The sequence below is a fragment of the Balaenoptera musculus genome, chromosome 5, assembly GCF_009873245.2.
Source record: "Balaenoptera musculus isolate JJ_BM4_2016_0621 chromosome 5, mBalMus1.pri.v3, whole genome shotgun sequence".
NCBI classification, from domain to species: domain Eukaryota; kingdom Metazoa; phylum Chordata; class Mammalia; order Artiodactyla; family Balaenopteridae; genus Balaenoptera; species Balaenoptera musculus.
The window spans coordinates 36,274,091-36,292,552 of NC_045789.1; the positions used below are offsets into that span (position 1 = coordinate 36,274,091).

At 37.5% G+C, this 18,462-nt stretch overlaps 1 protein-coding gene across 1 annotated transcript; it reads right to left on the bottom strand.

Moving 5' to 3' along the window:
* Window positions 1–409: 409 nt before the first annotated feature.
* On the bottom strand, window positions 410–8,368 carry FGA (fibrinogen alpha chain). Its single transcript, XM_036853411.1, has 6 exons — window positions 8,251–8,368; window positions 6,236–6,361; window positions 5,269–5,452; window positions 4,032–4,177; window positions 1,942–3,445; window positions 410–1,184 (listed from the first exon to the last, which is right to left on the bottom strand). The coding sequence occupies exons 1-6, from the start codon at window positions 8,302–8,304 to the stop codon at window positions 475–477; spliced, it is 2,724 nt and encodes a 907-aa protein (XP_036709306.1). The 5' UTR covers window positions 8,305–8,368; the 3' UTR covers window positions 410–474.
* Between the last annotated feature and the right edge of the window lie 10,094 nt (window positions 8,369–18,462).

Below are 18,462 nucleotides of genomic sequence, written 5' to 3' on the forward strand. Positions count from 1 at the left end.
ACTTGTAAATTCCTATACAAAGCCCAGCCAGTGTTCAGTTCAATGATTCATAACTTAAGATATTGGTTTAAAACCGTTCAAGTAGAATGGATGAAATTACTTTTTTACTTTACAATGACCCCATGACTTTGGGTGGTGTGGGAAATGGAGACGTTCTCAGAAAGCCACTCTAAGTGTTGCAGAGAGGACCTTCCACTCAACTCCCCCTTCCTGATGTACCGAGTGTCCCTTGGTGCATTTTAATAAAAATTTTAAAACCCACAGAGCTATTTTAAAGCTTAAAAATTCATATAAATTTATTTTTTAAAGCACTAATATGTCTCAGTTACATTTAGCTACAGTACAAAGAATAATAAAATAGCACCCGAGAATTTTTAGTAGGCTATAAAGAATCTCGACTCCTATCTCCTCCTTATTTTTTTCTCCTCTTCACTAAACACAGAAACAGAGTGCTCTCACTGCCACTCCTTCAGCCTATTGTGTCCCAAAGGGCCGGATTTTCATGCGAACAGCCCTGAGGGAATAATCGGCACCTCTGAAGGGGACCCAGACCACTCCATTCTCAATCTCATAGGGACTGTTGTCCCTGGGGTCATAGGAGCCCCCGGGGTAGTAGATGCCATTGAGATTGGCTGCTTGGCAGTTGTTGTACCACCAGCCTCCTCCGTAGACTTCGGCACAGTTGTCTTCCCACTTGTCTGCATCCCTGTCGAAGGTGCTGAAGCGCATGCCAGCATGAGAAGTGTACTCTGTCCCTTCCTCTACAGAACCCTCAATCAGAGCATCACCTGCTGTGCCCTCATAGGAGGAGACCTGCAGGGCATAGCCTTCTGCCTCAGAGCCTACCCTCCAGTGATATTCTGCATAAGCCCCTTTCCCAGCCCAGTCTTCTAATTCAACCCGAAGGATGGAGCCTCTCAGGGTTAGTAAGTGGAGGTATTCGTTGCCTAGCCAGAATTCTCCTTCTCCCTTGTCATTTAGGCTGCCGAAACCTTTCTTGTAGTCTTGCCAGGTCCGGTTAAAATTCAGTGAGCCATCCATTCTTTGCTGGATCAAAAGCCATCCTCCCAAACTGGTCTCTTGATCACAATAAACAGAAAAAATCTTACTGGATCCCGGTAGCTTGATATTGAAAATGCCACTTTGGGCACCTGAAGGATGTGTTTGGAGGGCATCATAACAGTCTAAAAAAAAAAATTAAGCTGGTTGGAAGAACTTACTCTCATTTAACTTTACAAAGTTAAATGGCCCAGATTAAATGAAGGCAGATACTGGCTTTCTTTCCCTCCCTCCCTCCCTTCCTTCCTTCCTTCCCTCCTTCCTTCCTTCATTCTTGCATTCCTTCCTTCCCTTTATAGAGAAAGGATGTGCTTACACTGGAATGGAACTTATGCAAGTAAATAGCATTTTATTTACACATTGCAAGGGGGATTTTTCTCAATGAATTTGGAATTTCACTTGCACATACTGATTAATGGCAAGTAACCAGCAAAGATATATAAGCATCATTTAATACTAATATCACTTGTTTTTAACCTGATCTCAATGTCAACTGAGACATACACTAAAAATATGAATAATCAGTTGAGTGACAATTTCCAATGGCACACATTTTGAATGGTAAAAGAATTTGGTTAAACAAATTTAAAATTGAGTTCCAGAGGGATTCATTCATTCATTCATTTAACGTGTATTTATTGAGTGCTGACTCCACACTGCTAGGCATTTGGGAATACAGAGATGAACATGATAGACAAAAAGTCCCTGCCCCCATGGAACTTACAGTCTAGCACAAAAAAATAAGCAAAAACCTGTAATTTCAATAAAGCGTGTTAGAGGGCTAAGAAAGAAGTAAAAGGTGCTATGGGAGATACATTGTAGGAGTAATGAACTTAGTCTAGGGGGTCACGGAAGGCTTCCCCAAAGGAGAAGTGCGGATACCTCTGGCAGGGCGAGTTTTAGCATGGCCTCTCTTGGTGGCATGTGCTCCTTTGAAGCCAAGATCCTCTTCACTTCCGGCCTCATCTGCCATTTTATAGCCCTTGCTTTCAAACGTGGAGCCTCCTCTGTTGATAGTCATGCTACTGCTTGTAAACTCTTTGCCATGACTTGAAGTTTTACTACTGGAAGAGACCTCAGGTATGCCGGGGTGGTGAGAGCCAATATCCCCTAAGTCTGAGCCCATAGAATGGATCTTACTGTCAAGCTCTTTTAACGTAGAGGAGAAAAAACCATCATTGTGCCTACGAAAGAAATCATCTAGGCTACCCCTGCCAGGCAAGTGCAAGTCCAAATCTGTGTCACTACAGTCAGAACCATCTTCAGAGTTTACCACTTCTTTGGTTGTTTCTGTGTGACCATCGGCATGTGTAACAGTCCTTGTGATGACTTTAGAGCATGAACGACGAGTGGTGGTTGTGTGACCAGAAGTGACCTTCTCACCACCAATCAGAAGCTCTTTATCTCCTTTAGCAGTGACCAGTTTACCTGTGTGGAGCTCTTTCTTTGTCCCTGGACTTACATTTCCTGACACCTCTTCAAATGTGCCCCAGGGCACATCTGGGTTGGAAGGCCTGATGTTCCCATGCCCTGAGCTATCTGGCCTAAAACTTGCAGACACAGAACTTCCAGAGCCCCAAGTGCCAAAACCTCCGGACTCAGGGCGTCCAGTGTTCCAAGTGCCAGCACTTCCGGGCTCAGGATGGCCAGTGTTCCAAGTGCCAGCACTTCCGGGCTCAGGATGGCCAGTGTTCCAAGTGCCAGCACTTCCGGGCTCAGGATGGCCAGTGTTCCAAGTGCCAGCACTTCCGGGCTCAGGGCGTCCAGTGTTCCAAGTGCCAGCACTTCCGGGCTCAGGATGGCCAGTGTTCCAAGTGCCAGCACTTCCGGGCTCAGGGCGTCCAGTGTTCCAAGTGCCAGCACTTCCGGGCTCAGGATGGCCAGTGTTCCAAGTGCCAGCACTTCCAGGATCAGGGTGTCCAGTGTTCCAAGTGCCAGCACTTCCGGGATCAGGATGGCCAGTGTTCCAAGTGCCAGCACCTCCAGCTCCATAGATCCCAGGATTCACGTTTCCAATACTACCAGTTCCAGGCTTCCTGGGGCTTTCTGGTGTTGATCCTGTTCCATGAGATGCAGAATCTCCTCTGGCATGCCCATCTCCACCAAACCTCTCTAACTCCATTTTCATCTGCTGCATTTCCAGCAGTGCCTTCCACTCTGGAGGGGCCTCCTGAAGCTGGCTCTTGAACTCTCTGGTAATCGGGCCTGGAACTGGCCTCATTTTTATCAGTGGTAAATATTGACTGTCTCTGGAGGGAAGTAAGTCTATGGCAATAACCTGTTCAAGTTGCTTCTGCTGATCTTTATAGTCCTCCAGATCTACTTTATGTTCTAAAGCCCTACTGCATGACCCTTTGCAAGATCGGATCTTAATATCAATGTCCACCTAGAGGGGGAGGGGAAAATAAAGAAAAAAGGTAGCTATAATAAACTAGGTCTATTGAGTTCTTAGTAGTTAATTTATTTTTTGGAAACTGGTTTCATTTCTTTGACTTGGAGACCTACCAACCAATACTTCATTTATGTAGTATCCTCAGTGAAAGAGAGGTTGGGTATTCTAAGGCTGGCCAGGATAAGCAATAGAAACATCTGGATTTATCTTAGAATAGATCAAGAGCAAAGTGCTATTCCCTCTGAAAGGAGACACTGATGATGTGATCCTCTGTGAGACTGAAGCTGAAGACTCAGAGACACAGTGATGTCAGGGACAAGCAGGGGCTGGAATTAGATGCAAGGACTGAGTATTTGCTTTTGAAATTTACCATTCTACGTGCCCTTGGAAATTTTACTTAATAGCACTGAGTTTTTTTCTTCATCTGTAGAGTGGGGGAAATAATACTTACTTTGTAGGTAGATGATGGCTATAACACATTGCTTTACATAGAGTAGGCATTTAATGAATGACTATTGCCTTCCTTTCCCTGCTATTCAAAAACAAAGAAATCTGGGGTCAGAGCCACATAATTACTCACCTCCAGTCGTTTCATATCTATCAGCTGATCCCTGACATTTTTCTGCAGAAGGTGGATATGCTGTACTTGTTCTATAACTTTGCGCTTCAGAATCTCAATTCTCCTTCTCAGATCTTCTGACACTTGGCTAAATGTATTTTCATTGTCTGAAATGGCAAGTATGGGTACTGAAGTAGCTGCTGAGTGATTTGTTTGTAATTGCCAGCAAAAGAAGGAAATTTGCTTATGGATATTCCCCATTTTACTTCTATAATAGTTTGGACATTTAATTTGGGATTTCTAAATCTATTAGGCATTTGATATTTGGACAATATCCTGCAGTCATCCATGGATATCAATTAAGATGCCTTATTAGTAACCCAAATAAATGCAGAAGACAAAAACTCTTTGAAATTTTAAAGGCATAATTGAGATAAAATAATCAGTTTGATTACATTCCAATTATTTCATTATATCCTTAATCAAGGGACGTGAATATATTCTTGGATTTTCTTACTAAAAAGGTTTTCTTCACAGTTATAGATTTGAATTTGTTCCTAAGCTTTTTTTTTAGGTCAACAGGATCATGCACTTGCCAGTTGCTCTTTCACCATCAACTTTAAATTAGCCAAGTGCCTCCCAAGGATATAAAGAGTCAAGGCAAGGTTTCAGGAGCTGAGGCCTTACTAAACTCACTGCCCATGCCCAGAGTGAGTCCAGAGTTTCCTAGTCCTAATGAGACTTAGTCCTAGGCCAATGAGAAAGAGACAACATGCCTCTATATTTTAAATTAAACAAAACAAAACAAAGCAAAACACTTCATAATAAGCACGGTGGAGTCTGTGGGTTGCACTCCCAGCCCCACCACATGATAGCTTTGCACCTTTGAGCAAGTCCCCTGACCTCTCAGTTTCCTCCTTTGTTAGACAGAAACAGAAGTATCTACTCAAAAGGTAGGGCTCACCTTATTTTCCATGTATATTCTTTAAAAAGAACACACTTAAATTCTAATCTTTAGTCCAAAATGCTGCCTTACTTTGTGACCTTAAAGCAATTCTAAACTAACCTCCTTTATGTGATAAAAATAACATAAACAAGCCCCTTCCTTAAAATTCAGGGATATCATAAAGGTATATTTTTCTACATAAAGTACTTTGGAATAAAATCACAGTTGTAATAAGGAGACATCATATCTACTTCTGATTTTTGTTGTTTTTGTTGTGTGCTATAAAGCCAAAGAACTAACTGTAATACTTACTCTTAGAATTGGCAAAATCCCCTCTCAAAATATCCATTATATTCCTGATCAATGTGTTAGAGTCCTTATTGTTCTTCTGATAATCAAATAGTGAATTTTTTAGTTTATTTATTCTGTTTGTAAAATCTTGATTGACTTCATCAATCAATCCTTTCATCCTGCAGCCAGAAGGGCATTTGTAGTTCTGGAATGAAGAGGAAAAATTACATTAAGAGTCTATCTCTTGGGAACAGACTTATAGGTGCCAAGCAGGAGGGAGGGTGGGGGGGAGGATTGGGAGTTTGGGATTAGCAGATGCAAGATAGTATATGTAGAATGGATAAACAACAAGGTCCTACTGTATAGCCCAGGGAACTATATTCAGTATCCTGGGATAAAGTATAATGGAAAAGGATATGAAAAAGAATATATATATATATAAAACTAAGTCACTTTACTATACACTAGAAATTAACACAACATTGTAAATCAACTATACTTCAATAAAATTTTAAAAAATAAAATTAATAAAAGAGTCTATCTCTCTGATCCAGTATAAATTTGAAGGTTTCTATGAACCCCCACTGCTCCCCTCCCCAGTGTCTTCAGGTCATCTCTTGACCTAAACGTAGTTTAAGAGGGCTAGTCAGAGATCTTAAAGAAATTCTGGAATGGGGGTCCACTTAACCATAAATTAGAACCCATGAAATCCAGAGGTCATAATAGTCAGGTTCCTAGTATTTGCCTGAACATACAACTAAAATCCAATCTGTTAATCCCACCAATGACCCAGTGTCTCAGAGGTAATTTAAACAGTGCTCTCAGGACTAAGTTCCTTTCCATCTGTCTTCTTTAATTTGATATGTAAGGAGCTATTAGATTATTTCCCACTGGACAAGTTTTCTGTGACCTAAAGTGTCAGCCTGTGTGAGCTGCCAGCAGCACAGGAAAGGACTGTCCTGCTCTACTCCCTGTGCCCACGGCTCACCCAGTCTTCATCAGAGCAGAAGGGCCAGTTTGACTCTTTGCAGGCAGACTGCTCTTTTTCCACAAGCCTTGGGCCACGCACACCTCCTCCTTCAGCGATAAATTCACCTTCACTGGGATCTGCCGCCTTTAAGGATTCATAAACACACAAAAGAGAGGTCTTTAAGCAGATAAGGAGGAGAAGCTGGCATGCCTGTAAATCCCAAGCAAGGGATCCAAGGGGCTCTGCAAGCTTCAGGTTTCTTATCTTTGGAATGAAAATCCTAATGCCTATTTTGTGGAGTTGTGAGACTGAAGGAGATGAGTGTACAAATCTCAACTGTGTTCTACACTAAACAAGCATTTAATAAATGTTAGGAGTTGTAAAGGATCCATTATAAAAGGAAGATTATTTGAATCAACAAGCTTAGTTAAAAATTACCTTTACATTTTCATTCATGTCTGGAGATAGAAAAATAATGGAAAAACTCAGAGTTCTTTCTCCTCTAACTCCTGTTTTAGTAGGAAAAAACCTACACCATCTTAGCTTCAGGTCTGTCTCTCCTTCAAGTATCCACCACAATGACCTTATGGGTCTATAATTTGAGCAAGTATATACAAGGACACAAATGTAGCCAATTCAGACTCAGAAATGCTTTTTGGGTTACTCACGTAATAATTTCTTTTTATTTGAAATGAAAAAAAGTACACTGAGAGCAAAAAAAAAATGGTCCATGAATGATACTTTTTTTGGAACACCTTATAATTAGAAATACAGATTTTTTAAAAAAATTTCCATTGTGATCAAGTGAAATAGGATATACAGATATTCTTCCAGCAAGATGTTATATCCTAAGAAATCAATGTTGGTTTTAGGTTTTAGCTATTTTTATTTTGTACCACCAAGTTACAAGGATTTTTATGACTATCAATCTCAGTGGTTTATTCTTATTAGTTAACATTTTCTGTCTCATTCAAAAAAATACCCCAATAATAGTAATATTAACTCAAGCAATCAAGAACACTTATTTAAATGAACAAGTACAATCTTTTCATCTAAGAAATAAAATCATAAATCAAACATACATTGGAAAAAATGGCACAAAAATAAAAACAGGCAAAAATTAAATATTTATACCAATAAGGGAGAAATAAATGAAACATGCATTATGCAAAGTATAACTTTAACAAATGATATTAGTCTTGTTTCCCATAAAAATGTTTACTTATTATTTGTATAAGGGAGAAAATTATGTTAGAAACACTCTTTAGTTTCTTCTGCTCTGGTATTAGGGTTTATGAGCAATAAAGGAAAAGAAATAAAATGGAATAATTCACAGTCTGGAAGTAACTGAGATTTTGGAACATATTTACCAAGTTTTTATAAGATAGAAGTTGAAAAATCTTGTTGAATGAAGTTTCTCTTCTTTTGCATAGGTTTCTGGAGTCAAACTTTAGGAATTATTGCAATATTTGTAATATCTTAAAAGAATACAATTGCTTCCAAAAAACATATTGCCTATCAATTAATCTCTTCCAATTTTGCTATGTAATATGTTTTCAAAGATAACTAATTTGCTTTTTATTTGTCTTAAAGAAACACAAACACAACCTTTCAGAAAAGCTACATTAAACCACTGTTCTGCTTATTATGGATAAATAGCAATAAAATAATAACTAGGTTAAAAATTCTTATCATAAGAATGTTCTGTTCTGTTAACTAGCAATCCCAAGTCTTTACAGCAACAAAGATGGCAAAAATTTCTTCTCTTTGACAAAATCCAATGTAAGACCAAGCTATAGGTGTTGAAGATTCCCCTGTGAATTTATATACTTTGGTCCCGCTAAATCTCCCTCTGAGGGTGGTATTACCCTGTATTCTTGAGGTGTCAAGCCCATCTAGGGACTTGCCTCCACTGGCTACAGCTTATAAAACTAATAGTGTGTGAGGACGTACACATGGCTGACTCAGACCTGCAAGCTCTTTGTGGAATAAACACCAGAGAGAAAGAGAAGAGGAAATAAAGAAGGCCATACCTGAACTGCACCCATCACACTCAGGACCAGGCAGAGGACCCTCACAGAAACCATCTCTGCCGTGGGTGGGGCTGGCTCAAGAGGAGCACTCCAGCTGAAAGAAAGGAGGACTGCCTTCACGCCGAGTTCCCATCACATTTAAGTCTGCAAGAGGTCTGATTAATCATTATCTTTGTCCCGTTGAGACAGTCAACATGCACCCTGCATCTCTTGCTCCTTCTGTAAAGTTGTTGTCCCAGAAGTTCTTGCTCAATTCCCTAAGCTTGTTTGCTTCAGATAAGCTGTTGCAAAGGTAGCCCAGTTCGTGGAAGATCCCACATTCCAGTAACAGGCTGATTTTGGGAATGCAAAGGGGAACATGGGAGGACCTATCTCTACTCGAGTACTTGAAAGAATATAGAGGGTGGTGGAGGCAGGCTAGCTGTAGCCCACCAGCAGAGATCTGACAACTGAGATTTCACTTTATGCAGGAATTATGGTTGGTTGATCTGACTTTTGACTGACTGTGGTGATGAGCTGATCCTGAAGGCCTTCAGTAAGCTTCCTCTATCCAGAATGGTTAAAACAAGCAGCTCCAGGAGCCAAACATCCTAGGTTCATACTCCCAGCTACACCATTTCCCAGCTCGGCTTTTGGACAAATTACTTTACCTCTTTATACCCCAGATTCCTCATTTTTAAAATGGGGATAGTAATAACCTATCACACATGTTTTTATGAAGAACAAATGAGTTAATCCTTGTAAAGCCCTGAGATTGCCACATATCCAAAGGTACAGAAACTGGAACGAAAGAGCATTTTCATGGCACTTTATGTTCTCCAATAACAATTATTATTTCTTTCCAGTTTCTGTACCTTTGGACAAGCTAATTTATTTTCCCTGATCTTCATCTCCATATCAAATTTTCTTGTCTAAGAGTTGCCAGATTTAGCAAATAAAAAACCAGTTAAATTTGAATGTTAAATTTGAATGTCAGATAAACAGCAAATATATTTTAGTGTAAGTTTGTCCCGTGCAATATTCAGACCTATTCATACTAAAAATGTGTTGCTGTTGTTTATCTGAAATGCATATTTAACTGGGCATCCTGTAATATGTCTGCCAATCCTACCTTGTCTCAAATGCTGCTTCCTATGTGAAGCCAATCCTGATCATAGTATAACAGCCAAAATTTATTGAGTGTTTACTAAGTGCTGGGGACTTTGCTGGACACTTTACATAGTACCTGATTTCATGTCTCCAATTGAAAGCAATCTCTTGTTCTTTCATACTTCCTTAGACTATGTACCACTCATGACATTTATTACTGCAGGAACATTGTCCATCTCTTCCACTAGATCATAAACTTGAGAACTGACATATTTTAATGGTCTTTATATTCTCCCCAAAAGGTGTGAGGCTTCATTGAGCAAGAAAGCATGAGCGGGTTACACTGTTATGAAATTGAGCCCTGTCTCAGGGCTCTGTGGGAATGTGAAGCTTGCTGTAAATGGGTGAGAGCCTGGTACAAGGCAGCACCCTCCTACACTGCTTTCTCCATGGAAGGTTCTTTGTCTGATCAAGCTCACCTCTGATGTGGCTTTTTTGAAGCAGCTTCGGAGTTCAGAGAGAACTCTAGAATCTTATCCAGGTTATGAAGGGCAATGACTCCATGGAAAGCTGGGTTACACTTGTCCACAGTGGTTGAACTAGCAAAATGCCAGGAATGTATAGGATCCGAGACTGACTTCCCCAGATGTTTTCCTCTGCCCACAGGAAGTGCCTTTCTTAGGGGTAAACATGGTATATGGAAGAAGTTCCCAGACAGTAATCTGGTGAGCTTCAGGTGACTTGGTTGGACATAATCTGATTAAAAGTAAGTTAACAGAAACCAGTGTGACTGAATGCCAGCACTCTGGTGCCATGTCTGGGCTTTTCCAAGGTACCACCTGTAGCACGATCCTTGCTGTTCCATGGCTCCTTCAAGTATCTGCATGTCTCACTCCCTTACTTCATCCAGGGTTCTGCTCAGATAGCACCTCTTCAGAAATGCCTCCTTTGACCACCCTACCTGAAGGGCAGCCACCCTCACATGCTATTCTTTTAACCTGAGTTGGTTTTCACTCATTTTACTCTATCACTACTGGACAGTATACATGGCAAAGTATTTGTTTATTTTTTGTCTCTTCCACACTAAGTTTCCTGAAGCCGAGGCACACTGTCTAGTACAATGCCAGGCATAGGGTAAGTACCAGTAAGTATTTGTTGGAGTGATAGAAGGCTGTCACAGTGGCAGCACAGTGTGGTGGAAGGACAGTGGGCTTTGTAGAGAGTGAGATCTGCATCCTAGCTGAGTGACATGGACAAACAAAATTCTCTGAACCAGCTTGCTTATCTGTAAGATAGAGATGACAATAATTATCTTGCAGTGTAGAGATGACAATATTTATCTTGCAGTGTTGTTGTGAGGATTACATAAAATGTGAGGCTATATAACATGTTCAATATACACATTACAAGCTCCAGAAATGGTCCCTAGAATAGTCCAATGCCCCTAAATTGAAAGTTCCTATGTTATCTCTCCAGTGCCACAATTCCCTAACCAGGCACCTTTGGGGCTCTCTTTGGGCCTAGCACTGCAGGAATGAGCACCAGGCTGGGCTCTTTACCTCACAAGCAAGCCTTATTATCAGCTATGGAGAAGTAGGTTTTGTTTAGACAGAAAGCCATGCAGGTGAATAGGCAACAAATAATGCAAGGAATATCATTTTTTTATTGAGGTATAGTTGATGAACAATATTATATAAGTTTCAGGTATACAACATAGTGATTCACAGTTTTTAAAGATTATAGTTCATTTACACTTATTATAAAATATTGGCTATATTCCTGTGTTGTACAATATATAGGAGTATCATTGTTTAAAATCATGTGACAATAAGGATAACTTTACAAGTGTAAAAGTGGGAAAAAATTAAGAAATTTCCAGTTTCTTAGACCAAAACCACTGTGTATTGCATTTTTCCCACAGATGACTATATCCTATTTTCCTTAGCTCTAATGAGAGGAATGTTTCATTCATTTATCCTTTGAAATTAATATAATTTCTCACAAATTATAAGTATTTAAACTCAGGGATTCACATATTTGTTATGCCATCACATTGGGCAGCACTGGAATAGATTTTATTTGTATGATGTATAGTGTATGTAAAAAGAATAGAAATTCTATAGCTGTAATTATGTTTCACTTTTAAACTGTATCTACGCACCAAAATTTATACATGAGAGTAAAATACATAGCCAGTCATTTAAATATTTGCCACTGTGTAAACATAACTTTAAAATACAAGCAAAACAAAATAAAATAAAACAACCCTCAGCTTTCTTTTGAATGGGGTATTTGTCTTTCTGGGGGCTACATCCCAGGAAAGTAAAAGAACATCCCTTTCTTTACCAATTTATTTTAAATGTATTGAATTCTGAGGCCAGTTCACTTACTTATTCATTGGTTTGAATATAACAAACATTTATTGTATGTCTACTATTTGTCAGTCCTGCATGCCATGTTCTTGAGATAGAAAGGCAAATAATGTATAGCCTTGTACGTTCAAGTTGCTTATAGTTGGGGAGCAAATAAATACATGTGCAGCTAAGAAGTTAAACCATATAAAATTGCCATTTTTGTAGCTCAAAATGATGAATGTCTGCAATTTCATATGGTTTAATCTGATATAAAACAATGAAAAAAATTCTGTGAGGTAAGTTCAAAGTACTTTTAGAGCACAGAGTAGAGGCTGAAATACCGTTTCTGCATTGTTTTCTGTCACATTTTGTGTAAAATGTTCCTTAAAATATCAGAGTTAATTCAAGCCTAAAAATGAAAGATGCTTTTGAAAAAATACTAATTGTAAATCTTTTAGCATAAAAATCTGTATGAATCTATAAATTTATTATTCTCCTAATAACAAGAAGATAATGGTACCTTAACAGGAAATATTTTGTTAAAATAATATTAAGTGTACAACTGGAAAGTACCACAATTAATTTCTAAATTTCGAAATGCCTGAATTATAAAAATATAGGAGGTTCTGGCCCTTATACTACTCTTTCAGAGCCTCTGCCTCAGGTTTGGACAGCAGTGACGGATCTATAAAGGATTTATTGGAAAACACTGGCAAGGCTCCTTAGCTTTGTGTATATTATTTTCTCTCCTTGTCTCCTGCATTTCAAGAGTATTGCAGAAATTTGTTTTTAACCAATCTGCTTATTGTGAAAGGTGAATGGGATAGTATGATGATTGATCTGAGAGGAACTAATGGGACTTTTACTTTCAGAACTCATCAGTACTCTGACGGCAGATGGTTTTCCTGGAAGTTATAGCTGTAGAAAGAAGTTGGGAATTTCCTTAAATACACAGAAATAATTCTGAACTACACTTATGAAAGTGATGAAGGAAAAAAAGAGTTTTTCTTGATGGTTCTTGATTCTATCACATTGTATTTCTCTTTAATCTCTTTATTCAGGAAAGAAATCTACTTTATTTCTTGTAATTAAACTGTTCCCAGATGAGTAGCCATTTAATTGAATAATTTTTTAACATTTTTGGAATTAAATTCTGTAATATTCCAACAATAGAATGATCATTCTCTTTTTTGTTTTTATGCATGATTTTCATGGTCTTTTACTTAAGCACTTTTAATCATTTCCACTAAGTGTGTGTGTGTGATGTATGTATGTATGTATGTATGTGTGATGAGTGTGTGTGAGAGAAAGAGAGGTGAAGGTGAGGTCCTTGAGTTTTTGCCACTGCTTTATTTCCTTTGGTTTTTAACTGCATTATCAATTAAATAATTCATTTTTCAAGATAAATTAATTTTACTTATAATGTGCTTTGCTAAATTTTACTGGAATTATCAAATTCTTTGTTGAATGTGTATTAAAGTATAAATCCTTTCTTGAAAAGTAAAACCATTATGCAGATGAATAATCAAGTAATGTATTAATATCAACAACATGAATTCATTCCACCGTCATACAGCTTAAATCCATTTAATTTGGCACACTGTCGATTTCATTGTGGTTCTTCTATTAAAGATTAGCAAACATGATCTATCAGTTGGTATTTATTTAATAGGGATGCATTGAGATCTGGGGAAATAGTATCTGTGAGGTATTTAGACTTTCCACAGCAAGGAATTGTGTGAAAATTATGGGGTAATTTAATTATCAAGATCCATTTAATTCTCTGTGATTCTTCTTGAAACCTATTTTTAACAGACCATTCTATAGTAAAACCAAGGCAATTTAAAGAAGGCATTTTGGTAAAATTTTGCTTAGATAAAATTCAACAAAAAATTATTGAGCATAACAGAACAGAAACCCAAATTGAGGGGCATTTTACACATACTTGACCAGTCCACCAGAATATACTCTAAACAGTCAAGTTCATGAACAACAGGGAAAGACTAAGAAATTGTTACCAAAGCTGACTAAGGAGATATGACAACTAAATGTAATGTATCCTGGATGGGATCCTGGAACAGAAAAAGGACATTAGTGTAAAAACTGATGAAATCTGAATAAAGCATGGAAGTTAGAAAAGAGTGACTACTAGGGTTGGTTTCTTAAGTTTTGACAAATGAGCCATGGTAATGTCAGATGTTAACATTAGAGGAACTGGGTGACAGGGGTAGGGAACTCTGTATCTTCTTTTCTGCAAATTAAAATGTATTCTGAAATTTAAAATTTATTAAAATATAAAAGCCAAAAAATTAAAGTTTTAAAATTATGTTTCCAAACTTAACTGACATTAGATTCAAATCTCATGCAGCAATACCAATCTTAACAGCAAAAAACAATTCAGTTTTGTTTTTGTCTCTGGAGCAATTTCATATGTGATCTCATTTGACCCTTCCCATAGCTTTGTGATATAAAAAGAGTGATTTAGGAAGGAAAACATTTCCAGTCCAAGGTCTCTTAAATGTTAGATCATTTTTTTTCTAAGTCACACTTTACCTATTTGTCCCTGAGGGTTCGAAAGAGGCCACTTTCATCACAGAATGGAATCTGCCCTACTCTGTTTATTTAGGGAGAGTCAACATTCAGATTTATTTAGGAAGGATTCCCATCTACCTCAGGTTACTCCATGCTTTTAAGTTACCAGCAGAAGCAAACCTGGGTGAAGATTGGGGAAATGGGAGAGAGGGTCAAGAATACTGGATTTGGGATTTGGAAAAGACAGTTTTGAGCCAGTTGAAGACCTGATTAAATGTCATGATCTGAATTTATCCATTTGGACTTTCAAATATTTCCCAATGAAACTGAGATGAACAAGAGCTTGAAATTTCACCAGCCAGCCTTCCCAAAAGGCTTTCAAACCTGCTACAAAGGTGTGTTCTACAAGTCAGTGGTCAAACCTATTATTGATGCTCATAACGGGCCATGGCTACAAGGCCATTTGGGCCAAAGCTCATGTTTACAAGGCCAATCACTATCTGTCTTTAGTTCATTTTCCTTCTTAAAGGAAAAAAAATATTAATACTCTTCTTGGATGCAGATCATTATTGGAGAGTGGTTATGATTTATGTACACTTTTATGGGGTTAATTAATTCTCTGGTAATTCCTATGTCCCAAAGTAATTTGTGAACTGTCTCTCAAGAACCAGTATCATCAAAATTATGTTCTTTGACCATAATGAAATGAACTTAGATGTTAATTAAAAATACAGTTTTAAAAAGCACAAGCTTTGGAGCCAAATAATATTCACTTTTTAAGTCTTCAGTTCTAAAGGAGATCACAGGAAGTTACAAAATACTCAGATTGTGGGTAGATCTTAACTGTGCTGAATGGAAAAAGTAATAAATACAATGAAGACCTTAGTGGTGTTTCTCAAAGTGTTTGTTCTAAAGGACCAGTTTTATTAAATTTCTAATCAGTCACAGACCTATTAGCTTATAAAATGCAATAAAAATAGTTTCTAGTAAAATAAAATGTAAAAAAGCAAAAATGTAGGTCAATTTTTTAATTATTAGATTCCAAAGACATATAATTACATTTGAATAAATACAATCATCACATACATAATATAGGAAAAATGTTTCTACATGCTAATTCTCAATTTTTTTACTTATAATGCTGACTAACAAAAAATTTGTGGATCAGCATTCTGAGAAACACCCATGATTTATAAGAATATGTACAAATAAACATGCATCAAATCTATTACAATGGTTGATTATTAAGGGATTAAAGGGAGGAATCAGAGTGACCCAGCACAGATGAATGAGAATGGTGTGCTAGAAGTATGACTAATTTAACTTCTGTCTCTGGGACACGCACACACACACACACACACACACACACACGGAAAAGGTATATGAAACAGTCTTTCCCACACTCTTGGTCTCTTTATCATCAACTTAGTATTTTCCATCTACTTTAACTCATCTTATTATCTTTAACTCTTTTTTTCCCCATTCTTTCTGAGCTACATCAAACTGATAAGAAATCATCAGTAGATTAATTTTCCCCAGGGTTAAATGTGTATTTTGTTTTTCACTTCGATCATCTGAATTTATATCTACAAAGATACATACTATGTATAACTTGGCTTAGTTTATGCTGTTCAGAGTTAAGAATTTTAGACCTTGTAAATTCTCAAATATGCTGTCTATACTTACACGTTTTCACTTCCCACTCACTTTCAGCCTACCCACAAATCTGAAACATGATCTTTAAAGCCAAACTACTAAACATAACAAAGAATTGAAAAAAAGCTATAGCACTTCAGAGGTATATTTTAAAATCTTGATATTGTCCAATAAATGACTGTTCCTGTCTGCTGATTAAAGAACCCTGCCCTGTAGTTCATGACCTGAAGTCATAGTATCGGTGCATCTGTACCAGTACTCTCCTTTTTGGAAACTTCCCTCTGTGGGTTTTTCAAAGTGTGTGACCATGCACATCTGTTTTGTACTTAGCCGCCCTATTTTGCAGTGACCTGAGTTTTGTGTGCCCGGAAAGTGAAGGGAAGGGTTGGGTAATAGTTATCTGTGATTTGAGCTGTGCAGAAAAGTAATCTGTCGCTAGGAGGCTCCAAACTCTTTGTTTCACTTAAAAGTAAATTTTTAAAAGTTGATTTGTCAAGATAATCCTTTCATTTCTATTTTATTTGTGGAGACACGATCCAATTGAGTGTGGAAGTATATATCTTGCTTCATTTCTTAAGCTATAACCCTTCAATGTTCACCATTGAATATTAATAACTAAACAAGTAAAAATTTTAAATTCACCTTTTTATCTCTACCTAATTGGGTTTTAAATTAACTACAAAACTAATAACATACTCATAACAAATCAAACAATGCAGAGGTATAGAAGGAGAAAGTTAGAAGTCCCTTCCCACTAATCAATCCTGAATTACCCAACATATATGTACTCTGGACACCCACAAAAACAGGGGCCTCCAAAATGTTTTTGAAAGAATGTTATAATTGATATTTTAGAAGAAGCATTGGAAAAGTGATCATGGGAAAAATCAGAAACTTTTGGACTTGTTTATATTTATTTTGTTTAGTATTTTTATTAAATTTTATAAATCGATTGGGGAGAACAAATATATACAAATAATGCATGTATGTCAAGATTACATTTTGTTCAAAAGTATATGCATATATACTTTTCCATACTTATCATTGTAGAATTGTTTTTCATCTTAAAATTTCACATATTATTTAGTAAATGTTTCTATGCTCATACAGAGATATTATACTTATATGTAATCATTGCATTCTCTTCCATTGTACTAATAAACCACCTGGCTTGTCCATTTTTCCACTGTTAAATATTTTCTAAATTTCCCACTGCTATTAAATATTTATTTAATATTTAAATATTATCTATATTTCTATATAGAGCTATTTTCTTTTTCAAAAATAATTTTCTTGGGATAAATCACTAGAGTGATATTACTGAATTTAAACTTATGAATATTTACATAACTCATCCTGCCTATGACCAAATTGCTCACCCAAAGGATTTTATAGATTCTCAAAGGGTAGACTATATGCATGCTGAATTTAGAAGCGGTTTGGAGCATGATGAGGTGGGAACAGGTAAGGCTGGAAGCAAGATGGAAAACAGGAAGGAGGCATTTGCCATTATCCTGGCAAGAGATATGTATTCCAACTAGAACAGTGGCAGTTGGCATAGAGAAGTAAATGAATATAATAAATATTTAGGAGGTGGATTTGACAGGCTTGAGGATATGGGGAGGGAGGAATAAGGAAGACTTATTGCTGGTTTTTTGAAACTTGAGAACTGGACGGAATGGAACAGTACTGGGAGAAAGGAGGATGCTACTATGTGCTACATACCCAGCACAGGGGCTAGTACAATGAAGGAAGTCAATAAATGTTAGTTGAATGAATGCCTTATGCATACATGAATGAATGAGTGCTACGGACAATGAATCAATGTTGCTATTTTCCCAAAGCCTCACAAGTATTTGGCTGTATACCTAGAAGTTGACTTACTGGTTTTTATCTCCTCAATAGGATGCTTTTAAAATCAGGACTTATGAGAACAAGGAAGCGAAAGAGGAAAGAAATTGTGAAAAGGAAGAGAATCCAAAGCCAATGCTCAGGACTTCAGAACAACCAGATCTCCCCCCACGACCCCATAAAATTAGTCAATTACTTTTCATGTTCAACTTTATGCCAACTAATGTAAATGCAGCTATTCCTTACAGAAAGTTGGCGATTCCTGATCTCTGGCTACTGCAATAATGGCTTCATTCTGCTCAACTTGTTCAGCAGTGAGGGGCTGAGCAGATTGTTCCCTGGAGCTCTCTGTTCTGAGTTGTAATCCTCTCCAAGTGCCCACATATGGCCACAGGAGCCCGGAGCTAAAAGGATTTGCTGGGAGAATCCCCAAACAGCCTAATGTCTCCAGCTGCACTGGGGTACTATGAACCTGAGTTATGTGATTGTGACATGTATTTATGTTTTTATATCAAATTTTGTCATTTTGGGTTACTGCATTTTTCTGTATTTGCCTTATAACCCCTGGAGGGCAAAAGCCATGATTTCTATTTCCTTCATAACTTCCCAAGAGTCAGGTACAATGTTTAGCATAAAGTGAACACTGAGCAACTACTGATGATTGTCCAACTGTAATTATTAAATTGAAGGAAAGTGATGGTTTTTAATGGTCAATAAAATGTACCATTTA

Bases quoted from the DNA above. Each gene is read 5' to 3' on its own strand.
- FGA (XM_036853411.1), bottom strand. From the start codon at position 8,304: ATGGTTTCTGTGAGGGTCCTCTGCCTGGTCCTGAGTGTGATGGGTGCA. The intron at 4,178-5,268 runs GTAAGTATTACA...TTGCCATTTCAG, and splicing joins GGATTTTGCCAATTCTAAGA to ACAATGAAAATACATTTAGC. The intron at 1,185-1,941 runs GTATCCGCACTT...TTTTTTTTTTAG, and splicing joins TAAAACTCGCCCTGCCAGAG to ACTGTTATGATGCCCTCCAA.